At 45.6% G+C, this 16,260-nt stretch overlaps 3 protein-coding genes across 23 annotated transcripts in view; 2 read left to right on the forward strand and 1 right to left on the reverse strand.

Annotated features, from left to right (window-relative positions):
- CIITA (class II major histocompatibility complex transactivator) overlaps positions 1–6,370 on the forward strand; it is a 47,694-nt gene extending 41,324 nt beyond the window's left edge. For 8 of the 13 annotated variants that reach the window (XM_055709527.1, XM_055709523.1, XM_055709531.1 and 5 more), the window contains one exon: positions 5,544–6,309. In XM_055709527.1, the coding sequence (XP_055565502.1) occupies positions 5,544–5,679 (136 nt within the window). In that variant the 3' untranslated portion in view covers positions 5,680–6,309. Of the gene's footprint in view, positions 1–5,543; positions 6,310–6,343 lie in introns of those variants that run through there. The other 5 variants (XR_008732122.1, XM_055709524.1, XR_008732121.1 and 2 more) reach the window with 3 other exon arrangements.
- On the reverse strand, positions 1,158–10,158 carry DEXI (Dexi homolog). Of its 4 annotated transcripts, none has more exons than XR_008732127.1 (3): positions 9,100–10,153; positions 6,464–6,591; positions 1,158–1,818 (listed from the first exon to the last, which is right to left on the reverse strand). XR_008732127.1 is itself a non-coding variant. In XM_027808616.2 (2 exons), the coding sequence occupies exons 1-2, from the start codon at positions 9,621–9,623 to the stop codon at positions 1,746–1,748; spliced, it is 342 nt and encodes a 113-aa protein (XP_027664417.2). In that variant the 5' UTR covers positions 9,624–10,158; the 3' UTR covers positions 1,158–1,745. The 4 variants fall into 4 exon arrangements, 1 of the variants encoding a protein (XP_027664417.2); XR_008732126.1 differs by having other exon boundaries at positions 6,464–6,637; XR_008732128.1 differs by lacking the exon at positions 6,464–6,591.
- Positions 10,159–11,962: 1,804 nt separating this feature from the next.
- Positions 11,963–16,260, forward strand: part of CLEC16A (C-type lectin domain containing 16A) — an 80,179-nt gene continuing 75,881 nt past the window's right edge. For all 6 annotated transcript variants that reach the window (XR_008731827.1, XM_055707892.1, XM_055707893.1 and 3 more), the window contains exon 1: positions 11,963–12,191. Coding sequence is in view for 5 of the 6 variants with exons in the window: in XM_055707892.1 (XP_055563867.1) it covers positions 12,112–12,191 (80 nt within the window). In the remaining variant the exon portion in view is untranslated. The remainder of the gene's footprint in view (positions 12,192–16,260) is intronic.

Consider the following 16,260-nt stretch of genomic DNA (forward strand, 5'->3'; position numbering starts at 1 on the left):
TTAAATGTATGAAGCTGAGTTCTTCTAAGGAACCGAAAATCTTGATCTAAGATTCAGAATCTCCAAAGTTAATTACTTGGTGGAATTTGTATTGCTGGATCTGTGCACCGTGTGGCATTAACCCACTTCAGGGAAATGATTACAAACAAGTAGATAGTGTTGTAAGCACCTATAATAACAGACTGAACCCTGTTCTTAAAATGGTGTACATGTGACCCTGAAAAATTAGTGTAATCTGTCTCTGTGAACAGCAGGAATTTCTAATTATATAGGCAGCAGGAATGCCACCTTCAGGACCAAAATTCAGCCTTTCTTGTGTTAGTACCAAATGGGTATGTGAACACAAGCTTAACAAGATTCTAAACTTGGCTATTCTTTATACAGGTGCCTAAATGGGGATTTAGTTCCCTAATCAGTGTTTTAAGGCCCCAAACTGTATCTGATGGAACCTATCTTGGAGAAAAGCTCCTTAGTTCAATGACAGGGCTTCACCTCTTGCAGGAGCAGCTGAAAATTGCATTTGGGGCACAGAATTTTGGGGATTGGGAGCTAATTTCTACTGCACTAGGAGTCTAAAAAATGTCGTTTAACTGCAACACACCAAGAGCATCGGAAGGTAAGATTTTGATACCTAAGTTTCTGCCATTGTTTCCAGGGGGATCTACACCATGAGCCTCTTGTTCCCCCATACTAGCTGTCAAGAGACGTGTGACACCATCTGTCTGTCTGGATCCAAACGCCCGAGTTGGGAGCAGATGGTAGGGACACAGACTGCAGAGGACAGACGGAAGGCATAGAGAGAGTTCAGGAGAAATGTTTTCAATTCTGCTTTATCTGAAATGTTCTTGATATATCAACTTGGCTTAACTACACAGTTACAAAAATCAGATGTTTCTAAAAAATACAGTAAAACAAACACAGCCTAATGCCTGCCCTTAATGTGGGCTTCCTCCCTGCCCCAGTGCGCGCTTCCTGTTGTTTCAGTTCAGGTCTGACTTCTTTCAGTAGTTGCTCATGAGAAGGATTTCCTACGTGCTGGCCATCTCAACAATCTGGAACTACTTCCAGGTACCTGTAGGAAAACTGGAATTTCCTGGAAAGCCTGTTTCAATTATTTTCTGTTCAAAGTGAAAAGAAAAACTCCAACACACAACTGCTTAACTTTTTCATGGAAAAGGTCAGTCTTTATTGTATTGCTTTCACATCTATACATAGGAACATGAGCTTAAACAATCTGCGAAGTATCCTGCGTTAGATAATGAATTCATCTGATTTATATAAAATTCACTCTCTGATCTATTTCAAAACTCACAATTTAAATAAAATATTTCACTAGCACAGTTCTTGCCGTAATACTACCCTGAACAGAACCTCCTTGCAGTCACTCCTGCATATTTTCCCCTGAGAGCACTGTCTTTGAACTACTGACTGGCAGCATTTTCAATGTGTGATTGTAAAACTTGCTTAAGCAGTTATGTAGAGCGTGTCCTTTCGAGTGACGGTATTTATTCAAAAGTTTATCAAGTCTGAGTAACATCTTGATTTTCTGTTATAATAGAACATAGCTTATATTACTTGTTCATACAGTCCATCCCAGAATTGCCTATGGAAGCCTGGTGCAGTGCATGAATCACTTCAGTTAGTGCACACTCAGGAGGCAATGATCATGGAGAAAAGTCACAACTGACAAGGTCTGATCACAGTTCTTCTTGTTGTCTCCTTGTCCTTCTTTTCATCTCTACGTTTCAGAGTATATAGTTTCTTTCCATGACTTGATCCATTAACCTGGTCATAATCCATTTCAGGTGTTCAATGAATCTGTTTAAAAGAAAACACATAAATACAGAGTAACCCTCTATACCCAAAATGAACAAAGAAGTCAGCCTGTACATTTTATATACATATAGCACCATGCCATTGACTTGTTTTTTTAAAAAATAAAATAAAAAATCACACCTTTTGTGACTATGGGTAATAATTCTTTGACAAGTAAAGGCCTGAACAAACTTTCCAAGAAATCAATGTAACAGTTTCTGTTAATGCCAGAGCACACTAGTCCTTGGTGTAATTTTAATAAAGGTGTGAAGATATTAGTGTGAGGGGGATGAGAAGAAGCTGTCAGCCACAGTCCATCATGTCAATTAGTAAGGGTTGTTCTGAAGTGAGTACAACTAGCTGTGACATACAGTGGGAAATCCTATTTTATGCTAGGCTTGATATCAGTAGACCTACCTATTAGAACTAATTTTTGACCTGGGTACATTTTCTTAACCAGATACTGTTCATTGGACTGTTGCTTTTTGTATAGTTATGTATTGCCTACATTTGATGTAGCCTCTGATTTTGGTTGCTTTCTCTTTTTCTTCTTTAGAGTCACTTTGTGCAAAGCATTTTGGATCCCCTGCTAAGTAGTTACACAGTGAAATATGTTGAGGTAACTTCTTGGGGTTACTGACAAGAACAAAGCGGTTATATTGCTTGATCCCAGTTTATCTCTTTTGCCTTGACTGGGTCAAAGTATCTGACAGCTATCAAGAGGTGACTTTTTACTATCATCAGAGGTAAACACAAGGCCTGAGCAGCCGCCTGAAGTAGAGCCAGAGCTGTGGGTTATGAAGGTGCTGGGCACTAGCATCCATTTGGTCTTGTGGTCTTACAGAGGGCTAATTAGTGTAGTGTAGAACGGTGCAGCTCTGAAGCGGGATGATTGTCTGGGGACGAATCTGTGTTGAAGAAGAGCTGAGGTACAGAAGACCAAAAGCAGGTCCCCTGGCTGCTTTGCAGCTCAGGAGATCATCTGCGCTGTTTGGAGCAAGTCTCTGGAAGAAAAGCTCTTCCCTCCTTCCCCTTTGTAGGTATTACAGGCCTCCTGCGCAGTGTGGAAAGGCATATACATATGTAAAGACATATATGTTACCCTACACAGTAAAGGTGCTAATCTGGTCGTATAATGGGAAGGGAGTTTGTGGTACAAAGCCGTAACAGAGCTGCTAACAGAGCTGCTTTAAGCATGGAGCTCTGCCAGAAGGCTCTCCCTGGGCTGCAGGGCGAAGCACAGCCATCTCCTGCTCCCCCCTTTCTGTGCTTGGAGCGAAGCCTCGGCAGGTCGATGTCGGGTTGTCTGGCACGAGGGGTCCCGAGGCAGGAGGGCTGCTGCCACTGCAGGGGCACGAGGCATAACAGTCTGCGAGGAGTCAGAATGAAATGCGATGGTCCGACGTTCTGCATGAGCATGGACAGGCTGGGGCATCCTTAACAAAGGCGTTCCAGGAACCCAAAAGCAAACAGGCTGAGAGCGCTAGTGGAAAGGTTCTGCTACGGATTGAAAGCAGGTTAAAAGACTGGAAGCAAACAATAAGGCTTGGTAGGACAGAAGTCAGTAGCAGTCAGCAGTAGAGTATACCAGGGACCAATTTTTATTCCACATCACTGTTAGTGACCCAGAGATGAGAGCAAACAGAGAAATCCTCAAGACTGCAGAAAGTAAGTCCTTTCAGATATTCAGATGCTGTACTGAGAGCAAGGAACTCCAGAAGGATTTCCTAGCACTGAGTGGGCAAAAGGTGGCGGGTTTGGAAAACATTATTAAAGGGTTGGGCAGCCATGTGCCTTCTAATATCCCTTATTCTACCACTGTGGATTCTTGGGAAGGGCAAAGAGAACAGACAGCAGATTTGGGTCAGTCCTGTGCCCCCAGCGAGCAGCCCTGGTCCGTCGGAGGCAGCGGAGGGCTGGGTGGTCGCAGTCTGGCTCATCGTGACCTTCCGTGTTCTTGTGTGTCACTTGCTGTAGTTGCTAGATCAGGAACAAGAAGCGCTTTTGTGTCCAGTGAGGTATGTCTATCACACATCGATCAGCTACTGTACCCTGCTAACAGTGAGCAGATGCTCAAAATCCTGTCTCCTGAACAAAGAACAAGAAAAGGAGAAACAGCAGCTCTGACAGGACACTCATTTAATGTTTATCCGACTGTGCTTGCCAAGTTGAACTGAAACCTCTGATCTACAGCAGACAGTTCAGGGAGACTGCTAGTATTCTGCATTGTAGATCAAATTCTAGGCTGACTTAAAAATAGCACAGCAAAAAAAAAAGTGTTGGGCCTCCAAAGCAAAGTATAAAGCTGTCTAATGGACGTTTCAAATATTGCTACAGGGTTGCTAGTCCAAGACTGGAATTTGTAGTGACAAACACTAAATGGAGGTGAATAACACAACTGACCAGGATATTAACTTTTGCCTTTTTGTTCAGCTGATTAAAAGTCTGTCCTTTAAACTTCATCTGAACCTGGTTTTTAACAGAAAATTTCAAAAAACAACGTAAACTGAAAAGTTAGTAAATGCTGTAAAATCTCAGAACTACAGCCTTCCAATAGCCTAAAAGATGCCCGTAAGCACTGTGTTGCTAGCATTAGAAGAAGGAACTTGGTCACGATATTTTTGTCCATTCTGTCTGTGAAGTTACTGTTCTTCACAATTCAGGCTGGACCAAAGGAAACACGGTGACTGTGTTTTGCAGTCGGGCACTGTCTGCTTTGTTTCCCGACATTCTGCAAGGGTGTGCGTCGCATCTCATGGCCTGTTTGGGCTCTGCTGTCTGAGCAAGCCTCGGGTCTTTTTTTCTGGTCCTTCAATACATAACCTTAAGACTATTAACTGAACTAAACCTGTACCCAGCAATGAATCATTCAGTACATGTCACCATTTTCCATTATACCGTTATTTTCCATACATGGCTGCTATTCGTCTTTGCCCTTTTAATCACATGTATTAGAAACATCTTTGTGTCCTCGGAGAGCATCATCCAAACTATTCAGCTATTTTTCTAGGGTTTTTTTCCCCAGTTTGTGGCCAAAATACTAAAACTCAGCTGGGAAAAGAAAGAGAGCTTGACAGTTTTGCTGAAGAAAGGGAAAGACGTAGCCACTTCTGTGTAGTATTGAATTCTTTGGGACAGCTGTACTCCATATAAACTAGAATCATTATGAGGGGACAAATGCAAAGAGTTGGACTGGCCAAATATAAAAACTAAATCTCTCTAAACAAATTATTATTTTCTCCTATTTTAGGATTGCTAGTTGCTAGCTAAACTGTAGTGTCATTTTGCCCCTCCACCAGAGGAAACAAACACGAGGCATTAAATTGCATTTGTTTCTTAATTCCATTGACAACTTAAAAATTGTAATTGGCTATTGCCACATATCAAAGCAAGTTGATTACAGTAAATTTCATTTTTGCAAGGAAAAACCACATAATTTGGGGGTTTTTTAATGATTCTTTAAAATCACTTGTGGCTGGGACTTCTAACCCATGAAACAGGATGGAACTATTTCTATTCTAAATTTGATGTCTCTATTTTCTATGCCTCATTTTAATTCATGTTATTAACAGCAGCTTTTGGAAAACTTAAAAATCTGCCTCCTCTCTTTGCATTATATAAATGAATGCATTTGGTAGAAAATCACTTAGGACTGTCTCTGGCTGTGGTTAATGAGTCTGTAAGGCCAGTTCTTCAGTTAAACATGATTTTGTCTTCCTTCCATCTAGGATGGAGTTCCTGCTAAGAAGAGACAGAGTACAGAAGCAGAGCTATCAGGTGAGTTTGAGCACTCAACTTCTATTAATTCTAGAAACATCTAAGAATTCAAAACACAGTTCTAAAAATCACAGCTATTGTTCTTAATCCTGTTACTGTAACTCGTATAAAATAGCTGACTGAACTGTACTATGGAGTTAACAAGCCACTTTTTTTTTTAGCATGGAAATTTCTACTAATAAGGGGAGAGCACAGTGAAAAATGACAAGGTAAAACAAGTAACAGATCACTGTGTTCACTATTTTTATGATTCCAAGTCTGAAAAGGAAGAAGTCAGGAGGTGGCTTCTGATGCGTTTGTGTGTATCCTGACACTGCTAGTGATAACATTCTTCTGATCTGTTCCTTTACATGGCATCTCTGGTTTAGAGAGATGGAATGGAGGCATGAGTTAAGCTCAGAGAAGACATCATTGGCAGATGCAGGAAGGAGTCCAACATGTTTATTTCCCACTCCACTGGGCCACGCTGTCTCTCACAGACACTGAGCCTGCATTTCTAATTGGCACTAACTATATTGATGAGCTGGTGAGTAAAGCTATTGCTTGGATTCAGGATTTCGATGCTGGCATTCAGCAGAAGTGCTGAGTCAAAAGTTTTTGAGTGCTTGATTTTGCTCACTGAAGATATTCATCATAACTCACTGTGATGGAAAAATATAGGTAATGCTTGTACTGTAAGATTAAATAAATCCAGTGTTTCCTGCGCACTTTTAATTATTGATTACTTTTGCCTCATTTTCTTTCTGATTAGATTGCTTCATGATGAGTCATATCTGATTTTAAGAAGGTACAAGGAGAACAGTCATATCACCTTATTCCAGAGGACTTCAAATACAATACGGAACCCGGCACGCTCACGCTAAAACAGTACCTGACATGAGCAAGCTCAATTCTGCTCCGTTTGCACAGATTGATTTCTCTATTTGAATAGGACAGGAAGCTTCTTTCAGCTGCTTAGTTGTCTGCCTTCAGTCTCTGCCACCAATTACGCTCAGAAACCTGGACATAATTTTGCTCCTGTTAGTTTATTCAAGTGAGGGGTTTGCTGCAAGAGAGAAAAGAGCTCTTCTGATCCACATGCCCTTTTATTTTTACATCTAAATTAGCCTTTCCACATTTTGCAGAACTGCCTCTTGGGATTTCCCCCCTGTGTCTTCCTGTCATGCATGCCACTCACTCCATGCTCGCTAAATGCATGGAGCACACCGCAAGGTTTCAGCCAAGGCTAATCATAGCTTTTTAGCAGTAATCACTGGTGAGTCACATGAAGAACACTCCTCTTACATTTAATGCAGAGTATGCCTATGTATTTTTCATCTCTGCTGGTAAAAATTTTTCCTGCAGTGCCTTGTGAATCCTCAGCACTTCTGGGTCCAAGCGCACAGGGCAGGTGGGCAGCCTTCCCAGGCCTATGCAGAGCACGGGTTACACTCGTACAGAACTCGGGTCACTGCAGGCTAGGCACCAAGGGGATTCAAATCTTCCCTTTCAGTGCCTTCTGTTCCCTAAGCAGAGAACACAACTCCAAATTAGGGCCCTCTTCTGCCTGCCTTGCTAAGGAATTGGTGAGGAGGAATGGCACAGAGCTGTAACCAGGCTTTTAACACAAGCTCCTGCTCACAGTGGCATGGCAAGTCTTTGCCTGGTAGCTAAACAATTATGCAATTTGTGGTTTGGTTGCTGCATACATATATATATATATATATATATATATATATGAAGCAGAGTAATAGTACACTTTTTGCTCTCTAATAGTTGATCTAACTTGCAGGATTTGATTCCCAGTGGAAACCGCCACCTAACATGACAACGTCCACATGAAAAGATCAAGGCTGGATGGTACCTGTGCAGGGTTCTCTTTTCTCAAGGTGGATATAGATTGAGACTTACTTCAGAGCTTTGTGAAGACCTCTGCATTTTGATTTCTACATATGGAGGTGACATGGTTTTATAGTTAGAGTATCAAGAAATTGGAAGAGCTGCTCATCCTATTAATATGAAGGAAAACTTCAAGAAGCCCATTTATCTACACTAAGCAGAATTGTGCTCAGACCCTACACTCTGTCAAACTATGTATTCATGTAGTAGGAAAAATCCACCGAGGAAAATTACGTCTGTTCTCCTTAGGTCTTCCTGAAAACTAGCTGCAACTCACCATGACAAATCCTGGTCAGCAAAAAAGCAATTAAAAAAAAAAGTATTTTTAATCCCTGTATTAGATGGTGTTGGAGTGATAAGATTTGGGGTTTGGGGAAAAATATTTTGTTGGAGAAAATGGCTAGGGCTTTTCTCACCAAAGATTTTGTTTAAATTTCCATTAGTTTATATGAAATGCTTTCCTGGAATACAAAGCATGTGTGTTACTAGCCCAGCTGGAGAGGAGGAGACAGCCCCAAAAGTAGCCAAGTGTGTTTTGTAGGAAGTTTAGTTCTGCTCCAGACCTTCTATTCCAGCAGAAGTGATTCTAATCCAGCTGCTTGGGATGGAGCACCAAATGTTGGGATGGACACCTTCATTTGCAGTAACTGTAGGCAGAGGGATTTCTTCAGTAGCAACAAAGATCCGTGTCCAGCCCCAACACACACTTGTTATGCTGCCATATGCCTTTGATCAAGCTTTGTTCAGCTGTGTTTGTGCAATGTTACTCCAACACCAAAAATTTCCATTTTTTCCTTCTGAACTATTGACCGAAATCGGCCACTATTGCTTTATATGGAACCTGAACAGAAATATTTAGGAGATAGCTTAAACCTGTGTGAAAGACAGCACCACAGGACAGGTTTATTTGGTTTGGGTTTTTTTTTTGTTTTGTTTTTTAATTAGAAGACTGATTAAAATAGCTTGATGTTAAATGGTATTTCTATAGTATGTTCACCAAGGTTATGTTTGTAACCTTAGAATAGCAGTTTCTATTTCTGTAATTTCAAATGGAAAATACAAAGGTATGTTAAACTGATTTTCAAATTTACAGACAGTATTTTGCTAAAATTTCTACTGGCAGATTTGCTAACACATTTTATTTTAAACTGTGAATGTTTTCATTAACATACATTTGGCACAGAAAGTCCTAGCTAGAAATAGCGGTTTTCTTCCCAATTGCATTTCAGCATTTTAAAATGCTAAACCCTTACAACATTTCCAGAGTTTTAGTATCACTCGAAACTACAGCAATAAATCGATCAAGCAAACCCTGGTGCTACGGTTAGCATGGGAAGAACGGTGAGCTGGTCGGTTTCTTATTATCCGAGATACAGGTTTTAAAGGGCATCTGACTAAGGCGGATTTCTGGCTGCAGTACGGTCTCTGAATTTTAGTATTAGCCTGGATACTCACTTCGGCTCATGCTGCTTTCCAGCCCGGATTAGCAAAGCCGGGGGCCAGCTGCGAGCCGCTGCAGCGGCCCCGGAGCGAGCGGCAGCGCGCGGGGGCGGGACCCCCCGGGATGCCGCGCCGGGACCCCCCGGGCAGCGCCGCGCCGGGGCGAGCCCGAGGAAATAAAGGACTTACTTCCCTGGCGAGCCCTCTACGTGTCCGCAGCCCTGCCCGGCGGCGGCGGGTCCCGGTCCCCCGCCCCGGCACCGGGAGAAGGGGGGCCTGTGGAAGGGAGGACGCTGCGCAGGAGGAGCCGAGCCGCAGCGCGGGCATCCTGGGTCCGCGGCGGCCCCCGAGTCACGGCCGCGCCGGGACACCGGCCCCAGCCCCGCGCCGGCCGCCGTCACCCCGCAGTCGCTTCGGAGCGCCGCGGGGCGTTACTCCAAGTACCCGTCAAAGACATCCAGCTCGCTGTCCGTCTCGTAGAGCACGGAGCCGGGGTCGGAGAGCACCCCCAGATCCACCAGAGCCTGGTCCATATCCTCGGGCAGGAAGACGATGCCTACATTGAGAACGATGTACTCCATCAGGAAGGCATAGTACAGGATCAGCACGTTGACGAAGAACAAGCCCACGTAAAACATATAGGGCAGCACCAACAGCGCATGGAAGGCCCAGGACTCCAGCGAATCCAGCCGCGCCGAGACCGCGGCGGGCATGCAGCCGTGCGGGGCTGCGGCGGGCTCGGGCGGCGGGGGCGGCGGGCACCGACCCGCCCGGCCGGCGCGGAGCCGGGAGCGGGGCGCTCAGGACCCGCGCTCCGCAGCCCCGACGGCAGGAGAGGGCCGAGCCCCAGAGCCGGGGCCGGGCGCTGGGAGGAGGCGAGTCCCGCGGGGGGGTGGGGGGGGGGGGGGCACAGCCGCAGCGCGGCCCCGCGGTCCCTTCCTGCCCCGGAGGCGGAGGCGCCGCGCCAGGCGGGCGGGCGGCCAGCGCGGGCCTCAGCGGCGCTGCCGCAGCCCCGCCGTTGGCAGGAGGCTCCTCAGGGCATCTCCCGCCCGGCTGCTGCAGTCCCGCCGCCGCTCCCCGCCTGCCCCCCCGCAAACTTTGCGGAAGGAGCCCGCAGGCGCGCTGTGCCGCTGGGCGCCGAGCACCGCCGCCGCCAGCCGGCGCGGCAGGACCCCTTGATTTAAAGAACGTAGTCAAAATTTCTTAGTGACTAAGTATCCTTTATTGGCAGCGCTGGGTGCACGGGGGATCCTAACGTGCATGTTTAAAGTAACTAATTATCTTATATTTATACAATAAAACAATGAATATTCAATTAATACCTATACATATTCATCACCTAATCCCGCCTACTCTCGCTTCGTATGTTAATTAGTTTATCAGTCCTTTGCGCTTGCGCATATTCCTCTAAGAATTGTGGGCAGGGGTCTTCGGGAGGAAGGCCGTAGGTCTTCCTCATGGTGTACTTTTCACCTTTTGTCTGGTATGTGATGATCTTGCCAGTTTGCAGTGTTCTTATCGGTCTGAGCTAATTTATGTCCTTGTCGACCATCTGTTTCTTCCGCTTGTTTCTTTTAATTGCTCCCTCTAGATAACTTATAAGCAGGCCCCTTGTTAGAGAAAGTTAAAGAAAGAGAAACAGACTCCTTCGTTGATCAGTTATTTCATTAATTATTTCTTTCAGACTATGGTTACATGACCTAATTACTATACCTACATTTTTGAGTAAATATAAGTTCTTAGCCTTGGTACAGGGTTGTACAGAGGATTTCATAGCAGCTTTTGTTGTGCAACTTAATTTCATTAGAATATATTTATTATATTCATTATACTTTAACTACAAGGCTTATTCTATCCTAAAGTGAATTCATTCAATATCACCCTCCTGCCTGCCTCTCGCTCGCCTCGCTCCCCACCCCTGCCGCCGCCGCGCCGGTTACGGCAGCCGGCACCCCCCGCCCGCCCGAGGGGCCGCCGCGCCGGGCGGGAGGGCACCGGGGCGCCCTGCCGTGCCCGCCCCCCGCCGGCCCCGCAGCGGCCCGGGGGCTCGGGGCGGGCCCCGGGAGTCGTTGCTGTTCCCGGTGCTGGACAAGGGCCCCTGAAGCGGCTGTGCCGGCGTCGGTGGGGGCGTCTTTGCTGGCCGAGGTTCCACCTGTGTCAAAAAATAATCAAAAGCTTGATTATAAACGGGGGTGTGGTGGGTGGGAAGGAGGCGACACTAGCAAACTCTTCAACTTTTTTTTTTTTTTTAATCCAGTTAAAGCAAAAAAAAAAAAAAGTAACACTAGGTGAGGACAAGTCATGAATGGTCTGGTTCTCGCTGTTCTGCCCTAAGTTAGTTTTTTAAGCCGATTCAAAAGTGAATGTGCAATCCTTTTTGGAAAAAATGCTTGGCAAGGGTCACTGCACTTGCAGCGCCGTGTTCGCCGCCCTGCACCAACCCGCCACAGCTGCTCCAGTTTGAGTTGCCAGTGAGCAAGGAACGTCAGGGGCCAAGTGTTACCTCAAGCTAGCGTGTATCGGGGAGGTATACGTACACATGGAAAGGCTGGTTTTTGTTTAGTCTAAATTTAAGTCTTTCATATTCTTCTAACCGAACAGTTCTCTTATGACCTGACCAGGCCTAACTCGTGATTGCCAAAGACAAGGCTGGAGCAAATTCAACACAGGCTTGAGCCGAGCCCTGCGGCCCGAGGAGGGGCCGTGGCACTGGCGGAGGGACGAGCTCGCCCGACGGGGCCGCCTCGTTTGCTCTGAGGAAAAACTGCCGACGCGCCGCCCAACGCGCTTCTCCTGTCCTGTGGAAATCAGGACAAGAAAGGAGCGAACTCCGGGGACTCTCCCGCTTTCTCGCAAGTGGCAGGCGGGTGGCGGGCCGCGGCGCTGCCGGTGCCCTCTCAGCCCGGACTGCCGCAGAAAGCGCGGCGGTCGCGCGCCAAGGCGGGAACCTGACGGGCTCGCGCCGGAGGCCCCGCCCCCCCGGTGCCCACTGGGAGCTGCAGTCCGCGGGGCGGGGCGCGTGGCCTCGCTTCCCAGCGTGCCCCGCCCGCGCCTGCGCGTCGTCGCCTATGTGCGGCGGTCCCCGCCGCCACTGGGGCTAGTGCCCGCTGTCCGTCCGCCCGGGCGCCGCTCGCCCGCCCTTCCCCGTGGGGCTATGAAGCCCTAGAGCCCCGCGGGCCGCAGCAACCGTCCGCCGTCAGTATGTTCGGCCGCTCCCGCAGCTGGGTGGGCGGCGGTCACGGGAAGGCCGCCCGCAGCATCCACTCCTTGGATCACCTCAAGTAAGCGCGGGGCCGGCCGCGCGCTCGGGGCGGCTGTGAGGAGAGAGGTGGGGGGAGCCGTGCCGCGGCCCGCTCTCCCGGGCTGTGAGGGGGCTCGGGGCCGGCGCGGCGGGCCGGGGGCGGACTCCGGTAGTCGGTAGGCGTCTGCGGAGCTGCTCGGGGCAGCGTTTCCCCGGGCGAGGGCTGCGGAGCGGAGCCGGGCGGCTCGCAGGCGTCCCGGGGGCGAGGAGCGGCGGACGGCGCTGCCAGCCGCTGACTCTCCGGCCGGAGCAGCACCGGCGGCGCGGCGCGCTCTGCTCCTCCTCATGGAAACCTGCCCCTTCGTCCCAGCACGTCTTCAGGGCAGACGCAGTTTCGCTATGGTGTGTCACACGGCTGCGACGCGTTTGTTTGATTTTTAACAATGTCACAGACTCATTCGGTGGATTAGAGCGTATGAGGTGATAAATACAAGAAATACCACATTCCTTTTGAGGGAGAACTCGGTTTCCTGGTAGCGGATGAGATGGGGAAGCGCGGAGCCTGGTCCCAGCCTGTAACAACATAGACCTTTTGAGGGTGGGTGTGTGTGGCAGGAGGGTGGATCTTAGTAGTCACCAGTGATTCATGGTAGTCAGCATGGTGGTTTTGCAGGTCCAGGAGATGTTCCCTGCTTAAAGGGCTCAGCAGCTGGTGCTAAAGTAAAGCCATTGAGCTTGAGGATTATAATGTTAGTCTCCAGAGTCTGATATCCTTGTGCTACTGCTGACTGAGGAAGGTGGAATAGTTTTTTCTAGCTCTGCCACTAGGGAGTTGGAAGATTGGCAAGAGATTAAACAATTTTAAATTCACTGTTCCATTTTAAACATTGTGCTGCTGTGAGGAAAAATGAGATCCACTCTTTCTGCTGAACAAGAAAAGGAGGTCATTAAGAGGGGAAGCATTTTCTAAATGAAATAGCTATGAATACATAGCTTATTGAGAAGTAAGTGGCTGGTCATTTTCAGTGATTAGTCCCATTACAAGGAGGACATGAATGGAGTCTGACAGTAATGAGTAGGGTGTGCTGTAGAAGATTTGGACCTTGCAGTTACTTTATCAAGATGACTTGTGGATTCTGGTCTTTGTTTCTAAACTGGAAAAATGTTCAAAACCAGCAAGATAATTGAAATGCATTACTTCTGAGCAAAGACAGGGAAATCAAGTCTGCAAATACAAAACTGACAAGGCAGTAGCACTTCAGAAAGTAATTTTGAAAGCATGGTAGGGCAGACTAGTACATCAACATGACCCAGCATTGCAGGGAAAGGGGGGAAAGTCACGCTCAGATATAAACTTAGGAATGTTCTATTTAATGTACAAGGGGTAGTCATTGGGTACCACTACTCAGCACTAGTGGAGCTTTACATCTATCTGGTTTTGATATTACCCTTGAAGATAAGATAAGAATGCTGATGCATGATGAAATTTGAAGAAATTGAGTTTAAGTGTAGAAAAAATAGGCTAGCAAAAGGGAGACTTTAGGATGTTAGAATTTTTCAGGCAAGAGAAATGTGATTGTGTGTTCTCTCAGGGCTGTAGAGGGAAGAAAAAGTGATACCCTGTTTGATTTGCAAAAGGAATTAGGCTGTAAGTGTTGTGGCTTGCGCTTGACCTCTTACCTGAGGATTGAAGAATATAGTTCTCTACTAAAGTACTGGCTTTGTTTTTTTTGCTTTTTTTGCAGTGTTATTTCTTTAGTCGTAAAATCTAAAATAGAAGCATGTAAAGGACAGCCAAGACCTTTGATCTGTTTAGGTTATGTATATTTTAAGTGTTTGTTAAGCTAGGCGGTATAAATATCAGTTCGTAGCTAGATGTCAACAACAAAGGTAGCTACATTGAAATTTAGGGCTTTTCTAAGGTAGCAGTTCAAGTGGGTAAAGCAACAGAAGGAAAACCGGCAAAGAACCTCCGTTTCAGGGTCATGAAAGTCAGTCTTGCTAAGCTCACCATCTTGTGAGCTGTCTGCATTCTCATTTTCAACTCCTCAAAACCCCATATTGTGTTCCATGTGAATGCGCTGAGTAGAACACACCAGTCTTGCTATTAAAGGTTAGCTTAGCCTATAAAAGGTATAATATATTATGTTACAAGAGATAGCCTGGGCTATCCTTATGGAAATATTTTTAACATGCATAATGTAGAGTTTAGTCTAAATTTTAAGCAATATACCTGTTTAGTAGTACTGAGAAAGTTACTGCTTTTTGTCAGTAAATGTTGGATCTGGAACTCCCTTTCCCATCAGCTCTAATGCAGTTTGCTTGAGGCTGGCTTTTGAAATTTTACTATTCGGTCTTTGTGCAAACATGCCATAGAATGGATTGGCTAAAGGAAGATTGTGAGGCTGTTTGTATTAAGTGTTTTGATACAGTCTCTTGGTCTAGTGAAAACAGTTACAATTTAATCCAGCTTTCCCACGCCTTGCTGAATTACAGTCTAGAGAGGCTATGAAACAGTACTATGCGTTACCCGAGTGCTTCTGACCATAATTTTTCCGATAACTTGGTATTTTTGTGCCCTTTGGTTAGTAATCGAGGGAATGTCAATAACTTCCTAAGTGGAGAAAGCCTAAATATTCTGGAAACGGGAAAATTGTTAGTGATTGCTTGTGAAAACAGGCTGAAATGGTGTGTTCATCTTTACATGGGGTTGTGTCTGAAATGAGCACAATCCACTTCTTAAAGGTGGAACCGAGCAGTTTAAAATGAGAACTTTTTTTCCCTTTCCTTTATGTGGTCCTCTCTTCTGTTTATTATATGCTTCTAGTTCTAGAAGCAAATACATCAAGGTGCTCTTTTAGGCAACAGTCTGTCTCACTACACAGACTTGGAGTTGGTGGTACTTCAGAAGCTGCGTGGTGTTTTCTTTCTCTTGTGGTCTACCTTTGCATGTCATGCCAGGTGTTCTTGTGTGGGTCAGGGTTTCTTACAGTTCTTCCCAGCCACTGACTGATAGTCACTGTACTCTGCTTCTGCAGCTCTTCACCTTAGGAGCTGTGGCCTATGGTTGAAGTACCAAAAAGCTTTTCATATTGCCCAGCTGAGGATAGTGTAACCTTGGCAGATATGTGGTCATGTCTCCTTGAGAGCATAACTGTATCTTCTTTCCCTGTCTGTCTACAAGTTTTGACTTTGCATTGGAATGAAGAGGAATTATGTAATTTCTCCCAGTATTTAAGTGGTGATAACCATTTCTGAAGAGTTCATCTGGTAGTGTCTCTGGTGTTCCTGCTGAAGTGAAAGGCTTTGGAACTTAAGCTTAGTATCTTTGTTTCTAGATGCAAATTTTTTCCTGCTTTTCTAAGGGGTATTTTACATAGCCCTGTCATTACCCTCAAGTCTATTTCCCCTTGTTGCTTCTACACTTGGTATTTTAATTGCAAACTGATTGCACAAAAAGGTTTTATATCATTGGAGTTGAGTGCTGAACATTTCTCGTGACTTCGTTAGATGCAGTGTCCATAAACACGTATGGCTGAAGGCTTGTTTCACAGCTGATTCATTTCCTGAAGTACTGTCCATGCTATACATCGAGCTTCCTCTACAAGAGCAACATGTGATTACATAGTTACAGGCAGCATGAAGAAGCAGGTTCATTATTATTAAGTCTGGGGTGTTAAAATTTGAGTGCTTGTCTTCCTCAACTCTTACCTGGTTTAGTGTATTTTTTTAAAATAGTAAGTAGGAAAGTCATTAATACATACTTTCTGTATTAATGAGTTATTATGTTATCCCTTTAAGCATGATTTCTTACAAGGAAAATGTTCAGAATTTTGTTTTGTTAAGTTGCTGGTAAAATCTTCCACTGATTTTGATGGTATTGGGTGCTTTGATGCTTCCTGCATTGTGGATTTTTGTTAGGTTTTTGCTTGTTTGAACCCTGTCTTCAGATATAGAGAGACAGAGATGACAAAACCTTCTTCTTTGAGGATTTAGCATTTCGGAGCATGAACTAGACCTCTTTGTAATCAGCAAATAGAGACAAGCTTTAAGGATTTATGTGAATATAAAAATACTGGTTTTGTGTGATACCTTATATTCTCATGATA

Source organism: Falco cherrug, chromosome 4, assembly GCF_023634085.1.
Source record: "Falco cherrug isolate bFalChe1 chromosome 4, bFalChe1.pri, whole genome shotgun sequence".
Classification (NCBI taxonomy): domain Eukaryota; kingdom Metazoa; phylum Chordata; class Aves; order Falconiformes; family Falconidae; genus Falco; species Falco cherrug.

Excerpts from the sequence above, each read along its gene's own strand:
- DEXI (XM_027808616.2), bottom strand. The coding sequence starts at position 9,623 with ATGCCCGCCGCGGTCTCGGCGCGGCTGGATTCGCTGGAGTCCTGGGCC. Across the intron at positions 1,819-9,354 it reads GAGCTGGATGTCTTTGACGG|ATTCATTGAACACCTGAAAT; the intron begins GTACTTGGAGTA and ends TCTTTTAAACAG.